The following is an 18,884-nucleotide window of genomic DNA, read 5'->3' as shown; positions in this document are numbered from 1 at the left end:
TATGTGTGTGTCTACATGTGTGTACATGGAGTGTCTGTCTTTGTGTGTGTGTGTGTGTGTGTCCGTCATTGGTTTTAATGTTGAAGTTGACTTAAATATATACTCTCTCTCTCTCTCTCTCTCTCTCTCTCTCTCTCTCTCTCTCTCCTACAGGTGTGAGGGCTCGCCAGGTGGGCTACGGTGCGTGTGTCAACCAGGGTGGGCGGGGGTGGGCTGTTCCTCACCCACCACGCCCACCACCTTCCACCTGCATAGCTTCGTCAAATTGGCTCTCTCCTTCACCCCTCTTGGCTACACCACCTCCATTAGTCTCAGGTAAGACGGACACATCGCTTATCTCTCTCTCTCTCTCTCTCTCTCTCTCTCTCTCTCTCTCTCTCTCTCTCTCTCTCTTCCCATTCATAATTTCCCTCCATGAACACAAATGACCGTCGATAAACAGTACCTAGGTAGTTAAAGCGTACCTAACACAGACGGAACTAAGTTTTAGTGGCAGTTAGCACGTACTGACTTCGTAATCCCCTCTGGCTATTGGCTGTTTAGCGGAGCAAGGTTTAATGGCCTCGTTAGTGTAATTGTTTGAGTTGCTCTTTGTCACATTGTCGAGGTGTTAATGTGTGAGTGATTTTCTTGTTAAGTCTCTCTCTCTCTCTCTCTCTCTCTCTCTCTCTCTCTCTCTATATATATATATATATATCTGTCAATCAATCAATCTCTTTATCTATCCTTTCATCTGTCTATTCATCCTTCTATCCATCTATCCATCTATCTTAACTGTTTACATATCCATCCATCTATCCATCCATCTGTCTATCTAAATATCAGTCTAATTATCTACCCATCTATCTATCCATCTATCCGTCTATCTATCTATCCATCTATCCATACAGGTTCAGAACGCGACGTAGTGAAGGCCAGCTGGTCGTCCTGTCGTCCCGGGATGGAGGTGACCGCTTCGGCCTGCAGCTGGTGGGTGGACGGGCCTGTCTCTTGCTCCAGCTGTCTCCAGACCCTCCCAGGACCAGCTGTCTCTCCTCTCCTCGCCTCACAGATGGTCGTTGGCACCACCTTTCTGCTGCTAGGTAATGGTGGAGTGGGGAGAGAGGAGAGAGGGGGAGAGGAGAGAGGTAGAGAGGGAGAGAGAAAGAGTGAGAGAGAAGAAAGAAACAGGTATAGAGATAACCAGGAAGAAAAATAAGTTCAAGAAAGAATGAAAGAAAGAAAATAACCACGAAGTCTCTCAAACGCTGTTTTACGGAGATAATTATTTTTTCTTATCTTACTTGAAGCTGATGTGATGACTCTCTCTCTCTCTCTCTCTCTCTCTCTCTCTCTCTCTCTCTCTTTGATCTGTCTAAAAATCTCCATCTATCGATCTTCTTATCCTACATAAAATCTATCTATTCCCCCCCCCACACCTCACACTCCTCAGCCCCCCCTCACCCCCATTCTACCCTCCTCCACTTTTCCACATGCCCCCTCCCACACTCACTCCCCCCACCCCCATTCTCCCTCCCTCCCATAACCCCTCCCCACCCCTCCCACTCCCATCCCCCCACCCCCCATCTACCCCCCCACCCCCCCCCACCACACCCCATCTACCCCTCCCACCCCACCCCTCCCCCTCCCTCACCCCCACACTTCCCCCCCTCCCACACCTCCCTCACCCCCCCCACACACCCCCCCCCCCCCCCCCTCCCACACCCCTCCCACACTCCTCCAACCCCCACACACACCCCCTCCCCACACACCTCAACAACCCCAAAGTGGGTAGAAATAAATGTGTTTTTCCTTTGGAAAACTGATATTCTGGCCTCGAGATTTGTTGTTTTAACCCCGTAAGTGTGTAAGGCTGCGTCTGTTAGTCTGTGTTTGATCTGTTAAGTTCATATTTTTTGTCTGTTATGTTCATATTTTTGTCTAACAAGTTCTATTTTTGTCTTTAAAGTTCATATTTTTTGTCTTAAGTTCATATTTTTGTCTTAAGTTCATATTTTTGTCTGTTAAGTTCATATTTTTGTCTATTATTGTCTGTTGTTCACTTGTTTGGTTAAGTTCATATTTTGTCTGTTAAGTTCATATTTTTGTCTGTTAAGTTCATATTTTTGTCCTGTTAAGTTCATATTTTTGTCTTATAGTTCTATTTTGTCTGTTAAGTTCATATTTTTGTCTGTTAAGTTCATATTTTTGTCTTAAGTTCATATTTTTGTCTGTTAAGTTCATGTTTTTGTCATTAAGTTCATATTTTTGTCTGTTAAGTTCATGTCTGTTAAGTTCATGTTTTTGTCTGTTAAGTTCATATTTTGTCTGTTAGTTCATGGCTGTATGTTCATATTATGCTTTTCATCATTCTCCTCTTGACAGACAGACGTACAAACAGACAAATAAAATATACATAGATACAGACAAAGACAAAACCACCTGATTACAGACAGAACAGACAGACAGACACGCAGAGTTACAGACAGACAGACAGACAGACAGATAGGCGTTGTGAATTAAGACAGGTGTATATACCATAATAATTCACCTCTGCAACAGACAGGGTTCAGCTACCTTCCTGACGGCGGATGACGGTGACGGGGAGCTGTACCAGGCGTCTGTCTCACTCGAAGGGCGGCAACTGTTGTCAGTGGATAGGCTGGAGGGCGTACACGTCGGGGGCACGGCAGAGTACGTGGGTCTTACTGTGGTCAAAGTGCACGGCGATTTCTATGACGGTACGTACAGGTAGTGTGTGTGTGTGTGTGTGTGTGTGTGTGTGTGTGTGTGTGTGTGTGTGTGTGTGTGTGTGAAAAAATAGAAAGAGAGAGAGAGAGAGAGAAAGAGAGATAACTTAACTTCAGATATAATCGCATTAGACAGTTCTTTGGATGAGCGCTAATCTCCCAAGGGATGTTTCGACGGATACTTGCAAACAAAAATCTCTCTCTCTCTCTCTCTCTCTCTCTCTCTCTCTGTCTGTCTGTCTCACTCTTTTTCGTTTTACCCTCCCTGTATGTACTGTATGTATGTATGTATGTATGTATGTATGCATGCGTAGTCGCCTTACAACACACACACACACACACATACACACACACACTGTATATTCATAAGTGAATAGATAAACAGACAGATAGATAAGAAAATATATAAGTAGACAGACAGACCGACAGATACACTTAGACAGAAACACAGACAGATACACACCTACAGACAGACAGACAGACAGACAGACAGACAGACTAATCGTAATATCCTCTTCCAGGTTGTATGGATGACGTCAGAATCTCCGGGCGTGGTGTGCCCCTCCCCCCAGAGGTCAACAAGACGGCGTGGGGGCGTGTGGGAGTGGCCAGGGGGGTGGAGGGAGGCTGCCGCGCGCCCCCTGCCTGTGCTAACGTTACCTGCCGCGCGCCCCTCACCTGTGTTGACACCTGGAGATCTTACCACTGCGGGTGTGTAGATGTTGGTGGGTGTAGTGTAGGTGTTGGTGGGTGTAGTGTAGGTGTTGGTGGGTGTAGTGTAGGTGTTGGTGGGTGTAGTGTAGGTGTTGGTGGGTGTAGTGTAGGTGTTGGTGGGTGTAGTGTAGGTGTTGAGTAGCTAACCTAACCTAACCTGACCTTGTGGTGTTGCAGATGTGGTCAGGGCCAGGCATGGGACGAAGGAACAACTACCTGTGTGGAGGCGGACGAGTGTGTGTGGAGGCCCTGTCTGCACGGCGGGTCCTGCCTTAACACCTCCCCAGGTATTAGACTCACCTGCTGTTGATATACCTGAGTATAACCCGACCACTTGTAGTGAAGATATACCATACTAGTGCTCACGTATACAAAAACCTGAATGTATAGGCAAAATGGCAAAACAAATGGATATCTTGCCTATTTTGGGGGTAATTTCAAAATAGAATTTCTTTTGTCTGAAACTAACCCTTAGTTTATGTTCAGTTAGTGAGGTCAGGGTAGTTAAATTCGTGTTAAAATGAACACTGTTTACTGTGGTCAGCGGGCTTCGTGTGCGCCTGTCCTGTCGGGTTCAGCGGGCAACACTGTCATCTGCCCGACGTGGGGGAGACTTCGCTCAAACTCTCCCTCGGTGCTCTGGTCGCTATCGTCGTCTGGTGTACTCTACTCTTCCGTAAGTAGTGCCACCATCCTGTCAGTATGAGGTGATAATTTGTAGTTCATGTTTATCCTAAAGAGTGAGAAAGAGGGAGAAGAAATAGCTAGATAGGCAGAAGTGAGAGAAAAGAGAGATAGGGAGAGAGAGACAAACCTCACAATATCTCACCCAGTATAAGTTCCTCCTGAGTTAACACAGCCTCGTCCTGCCGCCCTCAGTGCTCATCTGCGCCTTCCTGCTTCACCAACATCACCGACGTTCAGCGCTGCGCAGGGGGATGGCTGATGGCAAGGAGACATCTGTTAGCTGTAAAGAGCAGGTGGTGCCTCCCCCCTGCAGCCACGCCACACCTAACTTACTGGAGCTACAGCTGTTGAAGCCGCCCAGGACCAACGGCCAGCCAGCCTGGACCAGCAACCCAAATATTGCAGGTATTACTGGGAGGTGTTGGTGTTGGTCAGGGTAGTGAATTGTGAATTTTGCCGCAGACAACAGTTAGTTTATTGTGCACCCTATACTCATCCTGTGAGGGGTAGCACAAAAAGGATTACAGAGTGGAGGCTACAAAGGGTGTTTATCAGTCCTCAGTGGTCAGGATATTATGGCATTGAGTGTTACAGAATATTTCCAGTACATTATTTGCTTAGGTCAGTACAGTACATAGAATTGTTATTAGTTGCGAAGTGTGTCTACAGCTTTAGTATATCAGCTTTTGTCATCTAAGATAATGCCGAGAAGATTCTTCACTCACTAAGGTAATATTCGCCTTCAGATGTGGACGTCCTACAGGTAGACGCGGCGTCGGTCACCAGCAGCTTGGAGGAACAGCAGCGGAGGGGCGGCGCCTTCCACACAACACCCCTCACCCACCACCAGGCACCCTGTAGCAGCAACGTAGGTGACGCACAGAGAAGCAGTACCACCACAGGCGACACACAGAAGAGAGGAAGCCAGAATGGGTGTAGTCGAGGAGCACCTGAGAACCCTCCTGCCGGCGATGACCTCAGGAACTACGCCTACGAGGGTGAAGGGTCGTCTCCCGGGTCACTGTCGTCCTGTGAGTGTGGGTGAAGGAGGGAGGAAGGGTGGGGTGTTAGTGAGGGAGGGAGAAATGGGTTTTAGGGGGGAAAGAAGAATATATTTTCTCTCAAGCGTATTCCAGTTTGTGTACAAGTTGTAGTTATTATGAAAATGATTGTTTAACCATAGACACACTGTAAACTTTTTCTTTACACACACACACACAACCTTATCTTTGAACCCCTAATAAGTATGGTCTTTGAAATGACTTCAGACGAATCTGAATGTCACTAAGCGTCTTTATAGTTTAATATTATAAACTGTATTATTAACCTTTCTTGAGGCATAAAGAGAGACTTGTACTGTTGTTCATCCCTTTTATGTGGTTAGGTTAATCTTTGTTTGTGGCACTGTCACAGGTCTGGAGAGTTGCAGCGGAAGTGCCAAATTCCTGGGCGGGTTCCGTGAGGTGGCACACATGCTGGAATCTTGACACGCGGTTGGCTCACATGTAAGTCAATCAGAGGCGTCGTCGACCAAAACAAACACTGCTGATCACGACGTTGCCTCAGTCAGTGTTATCCACATCCCCAGCAGCAGCACGGAGCAGCTGTCTTTACCAGTCAGGAACGAGATCATGACACCTGTGGCGGCCACGGCGGTGTCTACTTCAGTCTCCGACCTCCCCTGTGCCTTCCACGTCGTCAGATAGTGGCATCGTTGACAGTGGAGCCTCGACAAGCGTCCACACAACACCACCATTAAGTGTATATCGTGTTTTCAATCTCATCTATCGATTTTTTGATGTTTATATGTCTTCACGTGTTTTACTCGGCAGCGTCGCAAAACTACCTGTAAATATTATCCAGAATTTAGATTATATGTCTTTTTGTTTTGTTTGTTTATCACTTCAGAGTCGCCGCTCATAACACGTAACAACCGAGGTGTCACCGTTCACAGCTCCCGTAAAAAAAATATATAAAAAAATCTATAAACTTGCTTCCTTATTCTTCGATGTTGCTTTTTTATTTTCATGTAACATTGATCCAAAATATAAACATTTTAGCAGATAAGAATGTTTACTGACTTTGTTACTGTAAAAAAATAAGAATACTTATACGAGTAAAAAAACAACAACTAAAATTTATACAATACACTTCACTTATTTAACGGTATTGGAAACTTAAGGTGTTTTGATTGTATTGGATGAGGCAAGATAATAATTACTGTGGAGTCACCTGAACATTACCCCACCACCACCACCAGCACATTTCACCTGATGATTAAACACCCTAATTCTACTTGGAGGGGTTAGATTAGTGTTTGTATTAGGTTAGGTTAGATTAAGTTAGGTTATCTTAGGGTTAGTGTTGCGTTACTTTAGATTAAGTTAGGCTGTGTTAGGTTAGGTTAGCATTAGGGTATTTAATGTTCTGGTGATTTAAGCTGAATGAAGGTTAAGTTAGGTTTCTTAAATGTGGAAGGACACACACGCACACACACGCGCACACACACACACACGCACACACGCACACACACACACACACACACACACACACACACACACACGCACACGCACACACACACACGCACACACACACACACACACACACACACACACACACACACACATACATTAACACCTTGTATACGGGCTCCCCTCTCTGTACTGAATAAATTCGTCTGGCCTTTACCAAACAAAATATTAAAAGTGGTGTCCCTATACTGAAGGCATTAAACAAATCGCTCTGACAACTTAATAAATAGTCAAAATTATTTATACATATTTGCTTACGTCCATTATTATTTAAAGTAAACATCTTGACATTAATATAACTTCTCAGTTGACTTAAAATGGTTTTGTTGTTAAAGGAATTTGGTGGGAATATTTTTGCTGTATTTTTGTTATAGGGGTTTGGGTTACAGTAGGTTGATACAGGCATGACCAAGAACTGTAATCATGAGTGTCCACAAGGTTACATGGTACACATTAGCTGTAACACTCGACTCTCTGTAGCATTTTGCATTTTTCTATAAATTCATCTGATCAATAAAGATACAATGTGATGCTGTTTAATGATTGGTTTTTATTGACCTTGTGTTAGATAATATTATTGTACTGTAAGTTTGAGATTTTTTGCCAGGTAGTAGGCAGCTACCAAACAGGGAGGTACTACCACCTGGGAAGATATTGGAAGCATAATGTGTTGTCTAATGGTAGACCCTGCTGCTATATGTAACCAAGTCCCAGGTTGCTGATCTGACTTTCTGCCTCATTTACACACATTTGCAGGTCTCAATTGTTTCTCTTACTTTGACAACTCAATACACATAATATTGTTTGTCACTTTGGATCTTTTATTCATTTATGTATTTATTATTATTATTATTATTATTATTATTATTATTATTATTGTTATTATTATTATTATTATTATTATTATTATTATTATTATTATTATTATTATTATTATTATTATTATTATTATTATTATTATTATTGTTATTGTTATTGTTATTATCATTATTATTATTATTATTATTTTATTATAAAAAAATAAGTAAATAAATAAAAAGTGAGGTTTCCTCCTCCCTGTTCGGATACAGGAGCAATCGTAGTGCCACCTGATATATCGTATACTGTACAATAATCTCAAGGACTAATTATATAACATTTCGTATCATCTGGATTAGTACACAGCATGGTGTTTGTAAATACGTATAAGAATGTTATCACGATATCATATGGCCGAGGATGCGAGGTTTATAAACGCGTTTTAGCTTTACTGGAAGAGGTGAAAAGGTGGAAGGATGTTTTCTTGGGGGAATTGGACAAAAAACCACCACCAAATTCAAACCAAATGACGCTTGGGTCCGTTTAAAGTGCGGGGAATGTTGTAACTCTAGTCAGGATTGCCAGGTTGCCTACTGTAGTACTAGGCTCCTCTGTGCCATAAGCTATTGTAGTACTAGGCTCCTCTGTGCCATAAGCTATTGTAGTACTAGGCTCCTCTGTGCCATAAGCTATTGTAGTACTAGGCTCCTCTGTGCCATAAGCTATTGTAGTACTAGTCTTCTCAATCTGTTTGATATATCTGTGATGTTAATACACGCTATATATGACAGAACAAGGATGTTATGACGTCAAGTGATCGTATCAGCAGCATGCACACACTCATACGCAGACAATCAGAGATTAGATCAACAGCTTATTAGCCGGCATCTGCTTTTATCATATGTCGTCTTCTTCAGCAAGACGTCATTCACATTCTTAACACTGAAAAAAAAAAGAATACGGGAACAAAGGTGATCGAAGTTTGACTGAATTTTATGTTTTCACTTAATATTTTGTTTTACCTTTTTGAACGATGGTTTAACTCTTTGAGGTTGATGGCTTAACACTTTTAGAAAACTGGTTTAACTTTTTTAGAATGATTGTTAACCTGAGAGCATGGATGACTATTCCTTGGTCAAGTTGCCTTACTGTACACCAATGTTGTTTACCTACACTCTCGGCACACGGGAAACATTACTCCCATCGCCTTCATGCATTGTTTGTAGTCATGCTGAACTGTTTACTTGCATCTCTTATAAACATACTTATCCAATTGTAAACCTGCGTGACAACTTTAATGAATAAATATTATTATTATTAGTAGTAGTAGTAGTACTAGTAGTAGTAGCAGCAGTAGTAGTAGTAGTAGTAGGAGAACTGAGAGTTTAGTAGGAGAACGAGAGCTTCTGCCCCAACTCCGACAACTGCTGCAGATATTGACTATGAGGCTACTGTCACTGAATGCCGCAAAGATCTGCGGCTCAACTAATTCAACACAGCTAGGATAGCTACTTATGTATTAGGATATTTAATATTAAGGTAATAAAATGGCGGCGAAGATGTGGCTATTGGGGGAGGGTGGAGGCCACTGTATTGATTATTAAAAAAAAGTAGTAGTAGTAGTATTGTTGTTATTGGTGACATGACAAAACAAGAAATGACTAACTTAAAAAATTGTAGTAACTTAGAAAACCTACCCGAGCGGCCTAATTAACCTAACCTAACCAATCTTACCCTAACCTAACAAAGCCTAACTTAACCTAACCTACCACAAGTTAACCTAACCCAGCATAAGCTAACCTAAGACAAACTAACATTATATAAAAATTGAACTTCAAGGAACAAAATGGCAGAATTGTATCCATATTTTCATCAACTGGGGGAAACTTTCTGGTTGAATATATCTCATTTCATTATTTTATGGTTGAATTGTAAGTCCGGAGGAACTGGAAGTTTTTCAAGAACATTTTTTCCCTAATAACGAGAGTCGACAGGTGATGGTGGTGGCAGCTTGGACATATTCTCAGTGACCAAGACGCTGTGAATTTCCGCCAAGGTATAACTTCATCGTCACTACTTCACAAAGTCCGTGTGAACCGTCATAACCCTATCTCCTTTGATAACACCAATTTTATTACCACTTGTGACGCCACCGCCCCCTTCAGTCCTTACCGCACTCTCTGAACTTAATTTTGTTGTATATTATTTATTTACCATATTTTTTTTCTTATTTGAAAGATAAGGAAAATTGGGGTCATGTGAAGATTAGCTCCGTGTTTATTTCACCACATCAATACCCTGACGCTAATAAAACCTAATCTAAGCTAATCTGATAACCTAATCCCCACAGGTAGGCCTAGTGTTACGGTGATAATCAGGGAAATAAACTAGGGGTGTTAATCCTCAGGTGATCCATATATATTGTCCCAGGGAATTAACTACCTTCGCTAAGGAGTAGAATCGTAGTGGTGTAGTTGACAGGAAATGCATCATTATGGGGCGGTCCCCTTACCGATAACACGATGGGTATTTAACGCAAGAGATTCTGGTTAGCATCATAAGTGTCTCAAGAACTGCCTTGTCTACAGCACCTCCACAGCACCCCTACAAAGTTTCTACAAGGTACTAACACGATCTACTACAACTTGTTCAACATTAGACTACAGTCTACGCAGCTTCCTTGCCAACACAGTCAAATTATTGGCTGATTTAGTAAGTAATTTTCTATTCATAAGTTTGAAAATAATACCTTAATCAAGAACAACTAGAAATAAACTAAATATAACATTATACGACTCTGTTAACGGAATAATCCATAAATAATGAGAGGAAAATTAATAGTGTAAAATTAATTCATTCTTGCAGAGAGAAAGAGAGGAGGATTATGAGGGCCGTTTGGATATTGTTTGCACTGACTTGCGCTGGGCAGACACTACGGGTGGGTGGCGCTGCTGTCGTCACGGGTCCGCCAGATATCAACGCACAATGCCCCGTCCCTCAGAGCAAGAACGCCACACTTCTTCCCAATCCAGACGACTGCGCGACATACTACGCCTGCAGCTGGGGGGTCGCCTACTTAATGCACTGTCCTGGTGAGCTCCTGTTTGACATCAATCTACACGTCTGTACCTGGTCTTGGCAGGCTCACTGCTTCGTTCTTACCACCGAGGAGCCTAGTACTACAGTAGTCTACAGCACTGAGGAGCCTAGTACTACAGTAGTCTACAGCACTGAGGAGCCTAGTACTACAGTAGTCTACAGCACTGAGGAGCCTAGTACTACAGTAGTCTACAGCACTGAGGAGCCTGTAGCTACAGTAGTCTACAGCACTGAGGAGCCTAGTACTACAGTAGTCTACAGCACTGAGGAGCCTAGTACTACAGTAGTCTACAGCACTGAGGAGCCTAGTACTACAGTAGTCTACAGCACTGAGGAGCCTAGTACTACAGTAGTCTACAGCACTGAGGAGCCTAGTACTACAGTAGTCTACAGCACTGAGGAGCCTAGTACTACAGTAGTCTACAGCACTGAGGAGCCTAGTACTACAGTAGTCTACAGCACTGAGGAGCCTAGTACTACTGTAGTCTACAGCGCTGAAATAACTACGAGTCCAACACCAAACACTGAAATTCCTCCTTCCCCGTCACCTTTTGTCCCCAGCTGCCCCGTTGTTCACACTTCAGCTGGTGTCCTCTACCTAGCTAACCCAGCCGACTGCTCCACCTTCTACGTCTGTTCTCACGGTCGACCTCATCTCATGTATTGTCCTTCAGGCACCTTCTTCGACCTGAACCTCGAGGCGTGTAACTACGCCTCCGTGATAAACTGTGACGTGGTTCTGGAGTGGCAGCCTAGAGTTATAACTAAGGTCTTTTAAGTTAGCCAGTTGGATGTGTATTAGGTGCAGCAAATCGGCTTGCGAGGGAGTTAACTATCTAATAGGTGGCATTAACACATGTAAGGTTCAAATTTGGGTCAATACTTTGAAGAATAAACAAATCATTCGCAAAATTAATGTCATAAACTTGAACGTATCTTTGAGTGTATTTACTGTGTGTTTTTATGTATATCTTATTAACGTGTTAAAATTAATATTTGATACAATTACTGTGTGTCTATTTCAATAATTTACCTTAAATATGTGTATGCTAATGATACAAATTTAGCATAGCATAGTATGTCATGTGTGTGAGATAGCGTGTTGTTCTGCTACCTCTTAGCTCCTATGTACAGTGTTTTCATAGTCATAATTTTTCGTGTTAGTTTCATTGTCAGCATAGTTTCATTTTATAGTTATTTATTTATTCGTTTATTTATTAAACAGTGTGTGAGTACCTCTGTATTTTTACAGACACTCAACGTAAAATATAATGTACTAGTTATTGTTTTCGGTTAAGAAATTCATTTCCTAACAAATTACGTGTTTTGTACTTTAATGTAAGTGTAAATGATATATAAAATATACTTTACAACCCTAAATGTCAACCATATTGTCTTTGTTAAGTGTCCTTGCATATATTTTCAAATCACTATAAATTATTGTCCTTAATTATAATGTAACCAGTGTGTGACATGACAAAGTTACGAATAAAATGTAATTTATAACTTGAAAAAAAACAGCAGCTCATCTCTCCTGTTCGTGGTATTCTTTCGACATTGGCCACGCTAGATAAACATTGAAAGAATTTCTTGTGAAACAACACAACTAAACCAATAGAACCCTTATCTAAAACCCTGTATTCATGTTTTAAGGTTGGTTGCCTTACTTGTGTATATAATTTAAAGTCTTATATAAATTTTTAATCTTTTTATTGTGAAATGAAGATATTAAATCAATATTCAGTAAATATGTAGACTATAGTGTATATTTATGTTCAATATTATTTTTATCCATATTTCTAAAATGAATATGTGAAACACTGATTTGAAAATTTAGAATTCGTGCAAAGTTAAAAAAAAAAATTCCCTTAAATAATAATATTAAGAATATTGAAGATATTCCTGTTAGTGTAGTTTAGAGTTGTTTTCGCTCTTCAGAACCCAGCCCTGAAGTGACTCGGTGATAACAAGGTACAGCTATTAACAGATAGATAATGGCAGGCAAAGGCAGTCTTGGCTCTGTTGTCACCATGACTTCTAAACACCTTGGTAAAGGTAAGCTTAGTGTGTCATATGGGAATAAAGTAGAAATATTAAGTTTTCTTGAGTCCCCATGAAACTTACTTTAAGGTGTAGGATGTGAGTCAAGGCTTGGATCACCCTATCCGTGACACGAGACTCTATAGTTTAATTGTATGATATTATAAGGTTAAGCTTCAATTGTCAATATAAAAATCATATATATAATAAACTTATCGTGTGAACGTGTACAGCATAATATACTCTAAAAAGAATACCTGGTTTACCTTAGGCTCACCACAGGTAGATGTGACCAAAATATCCAATTAGAATATTTATCATAAATACAGTATAGACAAACTGTTTATCTTGTGGAAAATATATATAAGGATTATTCTTTTTAGTGTTATTATTATTATTATTATTATTATTATTATTATTATTATTATTATTAGTATTATTAGTATTATTAGTATTATTATTATTATTATTATTATTATTATTATTATTATTATTATGATTATTATTATTATTACTGTTATATTTACAGGCTCGGTTTGTCCTCCCCTGGCTAAAGGAGTTCTTCGTTGTTATACTATGAAGTACTGTCCTTATGCTCAGAGAACACACCTTGTATTGGCTGCCAAAAACATTAAGTGAGTTGTAATACCAGTTTTACTTGAAACGCTTTATGTCATGTGAAGATTACTACCCCTCAGCTTATCCTAGGATGAACCACCCCAACACTAACCTAACCCCCAGGTAAAATTTGAGTGTTTAATCATTAGGTAAAATAAGCACGGAGGAAGAGTTAATTTTCACATCTAATTATTTTATTTTATTCAGTTTCAAAATTGAGTCAGCATAGTTACAAAGGTGACTTCTAATACACACTATTAATATTTCAGACATGAAGTTGTTTACGTCAACTTGAAGACAAAACCAGATTGGCTGTTTGAGAAGAACCCGCGAGGCAAGGTCCCGATTCTCGAGTACAACGGTCGGCTGTTGTCCGAGTCGCTGGTGACGTGTGACTACTTAGATGAAGCTTACCCTAATCCCCCACTGTACCCAGCCGACCCCTGGAAGAAAGCGCAGGATCGAGTCTTTGTTGAGCTCTGGTCGCAGGTGTGTGTGTCACTGTCGGAGGAATAGAAAGATGACCAATCCATCTTATTACACCGATAGTTGACCACCTTAACACTAACCTAACCCAATCAACCCTTTCAGGAAGCATTAGGAAGGTGAAATAAACTGGGGCAGCTAATTTTCATATGACTTGGGAGAAATATCTTGAACACCACTCATTCCAAATTCATAAGGACAATGTACAGCTCATCACCGACTTACGACCTACTTGACTTACATCCACCCGCACTTACGCCCTGCCTCAGTCGTACCAAAATTTGGTCTAATTTCGTATTTTCCAAGTCCCAAAGTCAGTACACAGACAAAATTTTCATCTGTAATTCACTTTAAAATGGCTGGCAAGCTTAAAAGTGAGTGTTTTGTGATGCTGAGAAGAAAAAGAGACCCAAATTTTCGATTTTCTATGTATTATTTAAGCATTTCCGACTTACAACCATTTCGACTTACGACCTGGATGTCGGTCCCTAACCCCGTCGTAATTCGGGGAGCAGCTGTAACTGGAAATACTGTATGTGTGACTGTGAAAATGGTAAGATAAGCTGATAAAGATCTGTCACTACTTAGACTTGAGCAGTACAGCTTATTGAATATTAAGCTGAGTCACTTTCTAAAATGTTAATGATCTTTTACAACTTAAGATTTCAATAACTTTTACCTTGTCTTTACTGAAGGCGATTGTAAAATTTTAGCTGGGAAAACACTTTAATTTTTATTCACGTAATTTTTTTCTTGGCATTATGCAGGTTGGTCAGATAGCTAGTGACTTACCTCAGCTCCCTGGCTAGACGCTAATCCACCAAAGGGTATTCACTATAGGTAAATGTACTCGGTTGCATTCATCAATTATTGAGTGCATAGAAGAACGGAATACAATCCTCAGTTCTGGTTGGGAATTACACATGATTATTATCCTTGAACCACCTTTTTGGTCTAAATGTATAATAGATTCATATATGATATTTGAACATATCTTTTACTTTAGGGCTGTATATGTAATGGGAAAATATTACCTGATCAAATGATTTACTGAAGGTAATGGTTATTGGACCTGGACGGAGAGTTGTGTGTCCCCAGAGAATATAATTGTAGTAATTTAATCATTATATAAAATACACCTGTACCAATTTTGCTGTTAGTATTTTTATTTTTGCACAAGGCTCATTCTTAGAACCTCATTCCTTGATTATTCCATGTAAATATTGCAGTAAGAGTGTACCTTACTAGTATAGTCCAACACATCACTCCAGGTGCTGTACAAAGTGTGTGCTTCAAGGTTGTGAGTGTGAGAAGGGGGTACTCAGTGGTTGTGCTGTTAGTTTGTTTTCAGGCTTGCTTGCTTGTCCAGGTGATATCCTAGGCAATTTTAGAGGTAGGAAGCAAAGATTTGGACATACAGTATTAGTGACTTTTTTCTATACAGTACTCATATTTTGCTCATGTGACAGTAAACATACTGATATTTATTGTAATGAATATATCCACAGGTAACTCGGCCTCTGTTCAGATTGTTCTATTCAAGAGGAGAAGGAGATGAAGAGTTTGTGTCAAAAGAGTGCAGTGACTTCAAGGCTGGTCTTGGTGTGTTTGAGAAGGAACTGACCAAAAGAGGCACACGTTTCTTTGGTGGAGATACACCTGGTAAGCTAACCCAACCCTGTAACCTAACATAAATTAACCTACCAGGACCTGGTAAGTGGGTTGTGGTATTATTTGAGGCTTTCCACTTGATTGAATTTCATGGTAATAATGTATTAATTTTCAAGTACTATATCTACATTTATAATCACGGACGTGGTGTCGAGTTTCACAAGCTTGTGATGTGTACTATGATAAATATATTAGAGTAATTTGTCTGTAATATGTGCATGTGTGTATTTTGTTATGTGTAGATGTTGTATAGAAGAAAGTTAATACTGGTGTATGTATGCTCTTTACACATAGATGATGATGATGATGATGATGATGATGATAATGGAGATAAAATGGCAATGGCTTGCCATGGGAAGGGAGAGAAGAGGTAAGGTAGAAGGAAAGTTACGAAACGGGAAGTAAAGTACTAGAGAATAAGAGCAGGTGGGCTATCCACCTAGCAGAGACGATTTGATTGGCTGTGGTGAAGGCCGCACTAAGAGGTCGCTCGAGCTCGAGGGAACAGGGGGGGGAGGAGGCTAAGCTAGCTAGCAAGGGGTTGTTAGTTATTGTGTTAGTTGGAGAGGTCTGCTAGGTCCTTGTGTAACTAGTAGAAAACTCTCATCTTTTATCTTATTGGCGTCAAGAAGTTTTTTTATGTTGTGGTATATAATTGTGTAAGTTGGAGAGGTCTGCTAGGCCCTTGTGTAACTAGTAGAATACTCTCATCTTTTGATTACTGTTTAGTGTACAATAGTTCTGGCTCTTGAGGGTTATGGAGAAGGCTTTTTGGCCACCAGTTGTGTGATCTTCTGGTGTCCTCTGTTTTTAGTCGATTATATATTTCATCTTCCATGACTTCTAGTTTGTGCCATACTGCCTGTGCTTGGCTGTAAGTTCTTATGTTCAGTGGTAAAATGTTATAATTTTCGTGAAGCTCTTTAATTTTGGTTGTGTATGGGGGACGTTGTTTGGAGGCTCTGCGGATGGCTTTGTTTTGTGTTGCTTGGAGTTTTAATTGGTTGGTAAGGCTGATCGTGTTTAATGGTATTGGCAGGTATTCAAGATGGGGGCGGACAAGTGCTTTAAATAGGTGTAGTTGTATTTTCTCTTCCATTTTGCCGAATCTTCTTAATTTGTTAAGCTGTAGTTGGGCTAGTCTATTGCGCCGTGTTATGTGTTTATTTATTCCGGTTCTTGTTATTGTTAGCCCCAGTATTTTTCCTTCGTTTGAGTATTGTATTTCTTCGTTGTTTACTGTGATTGGTGCTGGGTTTATCCTTGAAATGTGTATGATTTTTAGTTTCTGTGTATTAGTTTTTATTTTCCATTTCTTCTCGTAATTATTTATTTGTATTATGGCGCGAGCTGTTTTTAATGCCATCATCTGTTTGGCCTTGCCTGGATGTACACATTGACTATGAACAGTGTACTTATATACAATATTCTGCAGGTATGTTGGATTACATGATTTGGCCGTGGGCAGAGAGACTTCCCCTGGCAGAACTAATCGCTGGAGAAGCAGGTGTTGTCTCCCGAGAGTGTTTCCCTAAAATGGTAAGACTATTTCTTAGTTACTTCACCAGTGTGTTTCTTGACATGTTGATTAAGTAAGAAGTACAGTACTGTATATCTACTTATTAAACAAATATACTTTTACTGTAATTAATAACTCTTTCTTTAGCTCTTGTAGTCAAGGTCTTAAAAAATTCCTTAAATGGTTTAGTATAGGAGTAATAGTAATGATAGTACAGTACGATAATTGTTGGTATATATAGTACCGGGTAGTTTTAGTAGTTATAATAATAGTACATAAGTAGTAATAGGAGTACTGTACTGCAGTAGTAATAGGAGATGTGAATGGTAGTTTCTGAAGCTGTTCTGAAGTTTAATGTGACATATTCAGATTATTAGATATGAATAAATTAGTTAGACTGTTAAATAGATCAATAAGAAACATAACATGATTGACTCTTGTGTTGACAGGTGACGTGGATCAAGGAGATGATGCGGGACTCCTCTGTGAAGGCGACATATCTGCCACCTGAAGTTCATGCAAACTTTTTAACTACTTTTGACCCAGATGACCTGAGGCTCAAGAGTTATTTGTAACTCCAGTAGTGGACATAAATTTGAAGTAGTACCTCTTTTTGTTTTGGAAACCTTGAGACCTGTTGATGTGGTGCTGTTTAAACTTTATATTTTAAAAATGTAACAAAATTTTAAGTATATTGGATATATAGCTGTATGTATGTAGTACAGTACAGTATACACAATCAAAGAAGTACAGTATCTTTATGAATGGATCTGATAAAATTCTCAATGAACACTGCGACTCCTGTTGTCTCGGTAGGGTTGTCAAAATCCTTCGATCATTCTCATATTGTCTGACACAAAATTGTAAAGGTACTTTATTGATTGTGTGTATCTGTATACTGTACTGGGTATACTGTATATTGTTTATTAGATTTTGTATAACTGTTGTAAGTACTATACTGTATGTACTTTATAATCACATTCATAGGTATCCACTTCATAGAGTACAGTACTGTACAGTACAGAATGTGGTGACCAGATTTTCTTGTCTACAGGTGGTGAAGGGCAATCAGAAATATTAAAAGTAAATTTATATATGATGTTGATGCAAGAAGAAAAAAAGTGTTAACGAAACTGGTGGACAAACACACTACAGGGAGGTGACAGCCACCAGTGTGCCCTATACCTTTATGGGTTGAGATACAGTACTGTGATATTTCCTGTATAATTTGACTTACTGTGTGGTTTAGTACTATCAGGTGTACAAGACTATTGTTAATGGTTGTTGTATGGAAAGTTGGACATTATGTTAATCTATATAGAGATTTGGTATTTATAATGAACTTGCTTATACACTAGTTATATATAGTTATATTTTTTGTTGGGGAGTGAGTGTGAATACAATACAGCCTTCACAAGAGAAACAATTTTGATGTATGAATCATGAGAAAATGTAACCGATGCACAGAAAAATGCATCAAATCAATAAACACCACTCATAAAGTCTTATATTTTATACTAGACAAAATATCTTCTTGTAGGGCTTGTCGCAGTTTTCGTATTCCTACCTTATATGTGTGTCAGGCTGGTAAATATTCAGGAATAATTTTACGTGGTATTTTTTTGTATACTAGAATAAAGTACAATAATTATTTTGTATACCATAATTATTTTATACACCTATAGGAGTTAAAACCATATGTACATTTACACAATAAATACTGTACAATATTTTGAAGTACAGTACAATTATTCTTGTCATTATCTTACTTCACAATCACTATACTGTACTGTATATATAGAAAAGGGATGCCAATACAGTTCCCATAAGTAGTAAAAGCAGGGCATTCAATAGCATAATCCCCTGTGTATGGGACCCCTTTGAGCTGACCAGCCTTGTACTGAAGGGGTTAGAGCAGGGGTTCTCAACCAGGGGGGGAATTTCCCCCCTCAGGTTTTCAGGGGGGGGGGCCGAAACTGATACTAATATGGA

General features: G+C 39.9%; 3 protein-coding genes across 3 annotated transcripts; all 3 read left to right on the top strand.

Moving 5' to 3' along the window:
• The first annotated feature begins 168 nt into the window (after window positions 1–168).
• On the top strand, window positions 169–6,643 carry LOC121878609 (putative neural-cadherin 2). The gene is made up of 9 exons (XM_042384943.1): window positions 169–315; window positions 891–1,082; window positions 2,542–2,720; window positions 3,251–3,440; window positions 3,621–3,730; window positions 3,988–4,119; window positions 4,323–4,535; window positions 4,877–5,161; window positions 5,544–6,643. Exons 4-9 carry the CDS (start codon window positions 3,256–3,258, stop codon window positions 5,615–5,617), a joined length of 999 nt encoding a protein of 332 aa, XP_042240877.1. The 5' UTR covers window positions 169–315; window positions 891–1,082; window positions 2,542–2,720; window positions 3,251–3,255; the 3' UTR covers window positions 5,618–6,643.
• Window positions 6,644–10,026: 3,383 nt separating this feature from the next.
• LOC121878605 (cell wall protein SED1-like) lies at window positions 10,027–11,944 on the top strand. The gene is made up of 2 exons (XM_042384940.1): window positions 10,027–10,171; window positions 10,325–11,944. Exon 2 carries the CDS (start codon window positions 10,344–10,346, stop codon window positions 11,334–11,336), a length of 993 nt encoding a protein of 330 aa, XP_042240874.1. The 5' UTR covers window positions 10,027–10,171; window positions 10,325–10,343; the 3' UTR covers window positions 11,337–11,944.
• Window positions 11,945–12,147: 203 nt separating this feature from the next.
• LOC121878606 (pyrimidodiazepine synthase-like) lies at window positions 12,148–18,550 on the top strand. The gene is made up of 7 exons (XM_042384941.1): window positions 12,148–12,211; window positions 12,497–12,613; window positions 13,128–13,233; window positions 13,486–13,705; window positions 15,211–15,364; window positions 16,809–16,912; window positions 17,342–18,550. The coding sequence occupies exons 2-7, from the start codon at window positions 12,553–12,555 to the stop codon at window positions 17,465–17,467; spliced, it is 771 nt and encodes a 256-aa protein (XP_042240875.1). The 5' UTR covers window positions 12,148–12,211; window positions 12,497–12,552; the 3' UTR covers window positions 17,468–18,550.
• Window positions 18,551–18,884: the final 334 nt, after the last annotated feature.

The sequence above is a fragment of the Homarus americanus genome, unplaced genomic scaffold (genome assembly GCF_018991925.1).
Source record: "Homarus americanus isolate GMGI-L3 unplaced genomic scaffold, GMGI_Hamer_2.0 scaffold59446, whole genome shotgun sequence".
Taxonomy (NCBI): Eukaryota; Metazoa; Arthropoda; class Malacostraca; order Decapoda; family Nephropidae; genus Homarus; species Homarus americanus.
The sequence above is the reverse complement of the archived record's forward strand: the minus strand, read 5'-3'. Positions and strand labels throughout refer to the sequence as shown.

Coding starts and splice junctions, on each gene's coding strand:
- LOC121878609 (XM_042384943.1), top strand. CDS start 3,256: ATGGATGACGTCAGAATCTCCGGGCGTGGTGTGCCCCTCCCCCCAGAG. Junction 4,120..4,322: donor CTGGTGTACTCTACTCTTCC/GTAAGTAGTGCC, acceptor TGCCGCCCTCAG/TGCTCATCTGCGCCTTCCTG. Junction 5,162..5,543: donor TCCCGGGTCACTGTCGTCCT/GTGAGTGTGGGT, acceptor GCACTGTCACAG/GTCTGGAGAGTTGCAGCGGA.
- LOC121878605 (XM_042384940.1), top strand. CDS start 10,344: ATGAGGGCCGTTTGGATATTGTTTGCACTGACTTGCGCTGGGCAGACA.
- LOC121878606 (XM_042384941.1), top strand. CDS start 12,553: ATGGCAGGCAAAGGCAGTCTTGGCTCTGTTGTCACCATGACTTCTAAA. Junction 13,234..13,485: donor TTGGCTGCCAAAAACATTAA/GTGAGTTGTAAT, acceptor TTAATATTTCAG/ACATGAAGTTGTTTACGTCA. Junction 13,706..15,210: donor TTGTTGAGCTCTGGTCGCAG/GTGTGTGTGTCA, acceptor ATATATCCACAG/GTAACTCGGCCTCTGTTCAG.